The sequence below is a fragment of the Entelurus aequoreus genome, linkage group LG09 (genome assembly GCF_033978785.1).
Source record: "Entelurus aequoreus isolate RoL-2023_Sb linkage group LG09, RoL_Eaeq_v1.1, whole genome shotgun sequence".
NCBI classification, from domain to species: Eukaryota; Metazoa; Chordata; class Actinopteri; order Syngnathiformes; family Syngnathidae; genus Entelurus; species Entelurus aequoreus.
Window position 1 is genome coordinate 66,739,499 of NC_084739.1, and position 7,500 is coordinate 66,746,998.

General features: G+C 36.4%; 1 protein-coding gene across 1 annotated transcript in view; it reads left to right on the forward strand.

The window, feature by feature from the left end:
- The window catches only part of LOC133657636 (VPS10 domain-containing receptor SorCS1-like), a 79,124-nt gene that overhangs the window by 67,406 nt on the left and 4,218 nt on the right, over positions 1 to 7,500 (forward strand). The window contains exon 19 of the mRNA XM_062059203.1: positions 4,180 to 4,325. Coding sequence (XP_061915187.1) covers positions 4,180 to 4,325 — 146 coding nt within the window. The remainder of the gene's footprint in view (positions 1 to 4,179; positions 4,326 to 7,500) is intronic.

Here is a 7,500-nt window from a genome sequence, read left to right on the forward strand (position 1 = left end):
GTTTCAACGTTGTATTTGTGTTGTAGAATATTGGTTGGGAAATGACCAAATTTCAATGGTCAAATCAACGTCAGAACCCGACATTGGTTAAACGTTGACATAAATCATGTTGTTTCAACGATGTATTTGTGTTGTAGAATATTGGTTGGAAAATGACCAAAATTCAATGGTCAAATCAACGTCAGAAACCAACATTGATTAAAAGTTGTTAAAAAGCATGTTGTTTCAACGTTATGTTTGTGTTGTAGAATATTGGTTGGAAAATGACCAAAATTCAATGGTCAAATCAACGTCAGAAACCAACATTGATTAAAAGTTGTTAAAAAGCATGTTGTTTCAACGTTATGTTTGTGTTGTAGAATATTGGTTGGAAAATGACCAAAATTCAATGGTCAAATCAACGTCAGAAACCAACATTGATTAAAAGTTGTTAAAAAGCATGTTGTTTCAACGTTATGTTTGTGTTGTAGAATATTGGTTGGAAAATGACCAAAATTCAATGGTCAAATCAACGTCAGAAACCAACATTGATTAAAAGTTGTTAAAAAGCATGTTGTTTCAACGTTATGTTTGTGTGTAGAATATTGGTTGGAAAATGACCCAAATTTCAACGGTCAAATCAACGTCACAACCTGACATTGAATTAACGTTGTCAAAAAGCATGTTGTTTCAACGTTGTATTTGTGTTGTTGAATATTTTGCTTGGGAAATGACCACATTTCAATGGTCAAATCAACATCAAAATCTGACATTGAACAAATGTTGTTAAAAAGCATGTTTCAACGTTATGTTTGTGTTGTAAATATTGGTTTGGAAATGACCAAAATTCAATGGTCAAATCAACGTCAGAAACCAACATTGATTAAAAGTTGTTAAAAAGCATGTTGTTTCAACGTTATGTTTGTGTTGTAGAATATTGGTTGGAAAATGACCCAAATTTCAACGGTCAAATCAACGTCACAACCTGACATTGAATTAACGTTGTCAAAAAGCATGTTGTTTCAACGTTGTATTTGTGTTGTTGAATATTTTGCTTGGGAAATGACCACATTTCAATCGTCAAATCAACATCAGAATCTGACATTGAACAAATGTTAAAAAGCATGTTTCAACGTTATGTTTGTGTTGTAGAATATTGGTTGGAAAATGACCAAATTTCAATGTCAAATCAAGGGCATAACTTGACATTGATTAAACGTTGTCAAAAAGCATGTTGTTTCAACGTTATGTTTGTGTTGTAGAATGTTGGTTGGAAAATGACCAAATTTCAATGGTCAAATCAACGTCAGAACCCAACATTGATTAAACGTTGTCAAAAAGCATGTTGTTTCAACGTTGTATTTGTGTTGTAGAATATTGGTTGGTAAATGACCAAATTTCAATGGTCAAATCAACGTCAGAACCCAACATTGGTTAAACGTTGACATAAATCATGTTGTTTCAAAGTTGTATTTGCGTTGTAGAATATTGGTTGCGAAATGACCAAATTTCAATGTCAAATGAACGTCAGAACCCCACGTTGATTAGAAGTTGTCAAAAAGCATGTTGTTTCAACGTTGTATTGGTGTTGTAGAATATTGGTTGGAAAATGACCAACATTTCAACAGTCAAATCAACGTCACAACCTGACATTGAATTATCGTTGTCAAAAAGCATGTTGTTTCAACGTTATGTTTGTGTTGTTGATTATTGGTTGGGAAATGACCACATTTCAATCATCAAATCAACGTCAGAATCTGACAAATGTTGTTAAAAAGCATGTTTCAATGTTATCTTTGTGTTGTAAATATTGGTTTGGAAATGACCAAATTTCAATGTCAAATCAAGGGCATTACCTGACATTGATTAAACGTTGTCAAAAAGCATGTTGTTTCAACATTGTATTTGTGTTGTAGAATATTGGTTGGGAAATGACCACATTTCAATGGTCAAATCAACGTCAGAACCCAACATTGATTAAACGTTGTCAAAAAGCATGTTGTTTCAACGTTGTATTGGTGTTGTAGAATATTGGTTGCGAAATGACCACATTTCAACGTCAAATGAACGTCTGAACCCCACATTGATCAGACGTTGTCAAAAAGCATGTTGTTTCAACGTCGTATTTGTGTTGTAGAATATTGGTTGGAAAATGACCCAAATTTCAACGGTCAAATCAACGTCACAACCTGACATTGAATTAACGTTGTCAAAAAGCATGTTGTTTCAACGTTGTATTTGTGTTGTTGAATATTTTGCTTGGGAAATGACCACATTTCAATGGTCAAATCAACATCAGAATCTGACATTGAACAAATGTTGTTAAAAAGCATGTTTCAACGTTATGTTTGTGTTGTAAATATTGGTTTGGAAATGACCAAATTTCAATGTCAAATCAAGGGCATAACCTGAAATTGATTAAACGTTGTCAAAAAGCATGTTGTTTCAATGTTATGTTTGTGTTGTAGAATGTTGGCTGGAAAATGACCAAATTTCAATGGTCAAATCAACGTCAGAACCCAACATTGATTAAACGTTGTCAAAAAGCATGTTGTTTCAACGTTGTATTTGTGTTGTAGAATATCGGTTGGGAAATGACCAAATTTCAATGGTCAAATCAACGTCAGAACCCAACATTGGTTAAACGTTGACATAAATCATGTTGTTTCAACGTTGTATTTGCGTTGTAGAATATTGGTTGCGAAATGACCACATTTCAATCGTCAAATCAACGTCAGAATCTGACAAATGTTGTTAAAAAGCATGTTTCAATGTTATGTTTGTGTTGTAAATATTGGTTTGGAAATGACCAAATTTCAATGTCAAATCAAGGGCATAACCTGACATTGATTAAACGTTGTCAAAAAGCATGTTGTTTCAACGTTGTATTTGTGTTGTAGAATATTGGTTGGGAAATGACCAAATTTCAATGGTCAGATCAACGTCACAACCTGACATTGATTAAACGTTTTCAAAAAGCATGTTGTTTCAACGTTGTATTTGTGTTGTTGAATATTGGTTGGGAAATGACCACATTTCAAACGTCAAATCAACGTCAGAATCTGACAAATGTTGTTAAAAAGCATGTTGTTTCAACGTTATGTTTGTGTTGTAAATATTGGTTGGGAACTGACCAAATTTCAATGGTCAAATCAACGTCAGAACCCAACATTGGTTAAACGTTGACATAAATCATGTTGTTTCAACGTTGTATTTGTGTTGTAGAATATTGGTTGGGAAATGACCACATTTCAATGGTCAAATCAACGTCACAACCTGACATTGATTAAACGTTTTCAAAAAGCATGTTGTTTCAACGTTGTATTTGTGTTGCAGAATGTTGTTTGCTGCATGACCAAATTTTAATGTCAAATCAACGTCAGAACCCGACATTGTCAAAAAGCATGTAGTTTCAATGTTGTGTTTGAGTTGATCTAATTCAACAATGTTGTTTCAATGTCTTGTGCCTGCTGGGTATTGTATTGTTATAAAGTGATGCTTACTTTGAGTACCTCAACCAAGTGATGTATTGATGTTAAAACATTCCGCCTCACTGGACGGTCGGGCATAAAAATTATAATCACAATCCATTATTTTTCGTCCGAGGTTTCTATAAAACCGACTACTTTTGGGCCTTTATTGACTGTGTAGTGGGGGGGAAAAGATGTGGGATAAAACTTTAGGAGACGACGGGACTCCAAAAAGTTTGAGGCGGAACGGTGCGTCTGAGGGGATGAAAAATTGATTGAAGACCGTGAGGTGAACAATATAAAAGTGAAAGTGAAACGCAAAGTGCTCTCAAGCAAGCCTTAAAAATAGAGACATTATGTTTAGTGGAGGCATTAGTGGAGCACACATCATGGCAGCTCCCCATGAACTGGTGTCTCCTGATTTAAACATGATCTGCAGCACACATCATGGCAGCTCCCCATGAACTGGTGTCTCCTGATTTAAACATGATCTGCAGCACACCCCATGGCAGCTCCCCATGAACTGGTGTCTCCTGATTTAAACATGACCTGCAGCACACATCATGGCAGCTCCCCATGAACTGGTGTCTCCTGATTTAAACATGACCTGCAGCACACCCCATGGCAGCTCCCCATGAACTGGTGTCTCCTGATTTAAACATGATCTGCAGCACACATCATGGCAGCTCCCCATGAACTGGTGTCTTCTGATTTTAAACCTGACCTGCAGGAAGATCCCGGGCCTCAACACCTACACCACGGAGCAGCCGGACAAAGAACAAGAGGTGGTCCCCACCGTGACCTCCATCGCCGACACCAAGCCTGAGGGGGACAAGCTGGACGGCGTGGACCTGCAGCCGGACCCTAGGAGCAAAGGTCTGCCTCCGTTACTACGCGGTGTCACTCCGTATCAGCGCAAACGCCAACGTTGGCAAACAAAACGGCGCGTTTAAAAAGAGCCACTCGAGCGAGTCGTTATCGGAGTCTGCGACAGGGCGGCGAAGAGGAGCTGACGGGGAAAGCCAACACCTCTATCTCCGTTCTGTTAACGACGGGCTCTCATCTCCTATTTACCGCTGGCACGCAGACGCTAACCTTTAAATAAGCTGACAAGCTCCTCGCTCTGTGTTATGAAAAAGGGAAGACTCCCCGTTTGTGACATTTTAAAAGCCTGCAAAAATAAATAAAAAAAAAGAGTCTCTTTTCCAGAAATCTAGCTAAATAAAAAGTTAAATAAAAAACAGTAAGAAAACCCAGCAGGTATAAAACATTCAAACAACGTCGAGAACTTGTTGAACTAGTTGTGAGCAACTCAAACTTAACGTTTAAACAACATGCTTTTTGACGACGTTTAATCAATGTCGGGTTCTGACGTTGATTTGACCGTTGAAATGTGGTCATTTCGCAACCAATATTCTACAACACAAATACAACATTGACACAACATGCTTTTTGACGACATTTAATCAATGTCGGGTTGCGACCTTGATTTGACCGTTGAATTTTGGTCATTTCCCAACCAATATTCTACAACACAAATACAACGTTGAAACAACATGCTTTTTGACGACATTTAATCAATGTCGGGTTGCGACCTGGATTTGACCGTTGAATTTTGGTCATTTCCCAACCAATATTCTACAACACAAACATAACGTTGAAACAACATGCTTTTCGACGACGTTTAATCAATGTCGGGTTTTGACGTTGATTTGACCATTGAATTTTGGTCATTTTCCAACCAATATTCTACAACACAAACATAACGTTGAAACAACATGCTTTTTGACGACATTTAATCAATGTCGGGTTGTGACATTGATTTGACCATTGCAATTTAGTTATTTCCTAACCAATATTCTACAACACAAACATAATGTTGAAACAACATGCTTTTTGACGACGTTTAATCAATGTCGGGTTCTGACGTTGATTTGACTGTTGAAATGTGGTCATTTCGCAACCAATATTCTACAACACAAATACAACGTTGAAACAACATGCTTTTTGACGACATTTAATCAATGTCGGGTTGCGACCTGGATTTGACCGTTGAATTTTGGTCATTTCCCAACCAATATTCTACAACACAAACATAACGTTGAAACAACATGCTTTTCGACGACGTTTAATCAATGTCGGGTTTTGACGTTGATTTGACCATTGAATTTTGGTCATTTTCCAACCAATATTCTACAACAGAAATACAACATGGTTTTCGACGACGTTTAATCAGTGTCGGGTTCTGACGTTGATTTGACCTTAGAAATGTGGTCATTTCCCAACCATTATTCTACAACACAAACACAACGTTGAAACAACATGCTTTTTGACGACATTTAATCAATGTCGGGTTCTGACGTTGATTTGACATTGAAATTTAGTCATTTTCCAACCATTATTCTACAACACAAACATAACGTTGAAACAACATGCTTTTTGACGACATTTAATCAATGTCGGGTTCTGACGTTGATTTGACATTGAAATTTAGTCATTTTCCAACCATTATTCTACAACACAAACATAACGTTGAAACAACATGCTTTTTGACGACATTTTATCAATGTCGGGTTGTGACATTGATTTGACCATTGAAATTTAGCTATTTCCTAACCAATATTCTACAACACAAACATAACGTTGAAACAACATGCTTTTTGACGACGTTTAATCAATGTCGGGTTCTGACGTTGATTTGACTGTTGAAATGTGGTCATTTCGCAACCAATATTATACAACACAAATACAACGTTGAAACAACATGCTTTTCGACGACATTTAATCAATGTCGGGTTGCGACCTTGATTTGACCGTTGAATTTTGGTCATTTTCCAACCAATATTCTACAACACAAACATAACATTGAAACAACATGCTTTTCGACGACGTTTAATCAATGTTGGGTTTTGACGTTGATTTGGCAATTGAATGTTGGTCATTTCCCAACCAATATTCTACAACAGAAATACAACATTGTTTTTGACGACGTTTAATCAGTGTCGGGTTGTGACGTTGATTTGACCTTAGAAATGTGGTCATTTCCCAACCATTATTCTACAACACAAACACAACGTTGAAACAACATGCTTTTTGACGACATTTAATCAATGTCGGGTTCTGACGTTGATTTGACCATTGAAATTTGGTCATTTGCTAACCAATATTCTACAACACAAATACAACATTAAAACAACATGCTTTTTGATGATGTTTAATCTATGTCGGGTTCTGACCTAAATTTGACCATTGAAATTTGGTCATTTCCTGACCAATATTCTACAACACAAACACAACGTTGAAACAACATGCTTTTTGACGACATTTAATCAATGTCGGGTTCTGACGTTGATTTGACCATTGAAATTTGGTCATTTGCTAACCAATATTCTACAACACAAATACAACATTAAAACAACATGCTTTTTGATGATGTTTAATCTATGTCGGGTTCTGACCTAAATTTGACCATTGAAATTTGGTCATTTCCTGACCAATATTCTACAACACAAACACAACGTTGAAACAACATGCTTTTTGACGACGTTTAATCAATGTTGGGTTCTGACGTTGATTTGACATTGAAATGTAGTCATTTTCCAACCATTATTCTACAACACAAACATAACGTTGAAACAACATGCTTTTTGACGACATTTAATCAATGTCGGGTTCTGACGTTGATTTGACATTGAAATTTAGTCATTTTCCAACCATTATTCTACAACACAAACATAACGTTGAAACAACATGCTTTTTGACGACATTTAATCAATGTCGGGTTGTGACATTGATTTGACCATTGAAATTTAGCTATTTCCTAACCAATATTCTACAACACAAACATAATGTTGAAACAACATGCTTTTTGACGACGTTTAATCAATGTCGGGTTCTGACGTTGATTTGACTGTTGAAATGTGGTCATTTCGCAACCAATATTATACAACACAAATACAACGTTGAAACAACATGCTTTTCGACGACATTTAATCAATGTCGGGTTGCGACCTTGATTTGACCGTTGAATTTTGGTCATTTTCCAACCAAT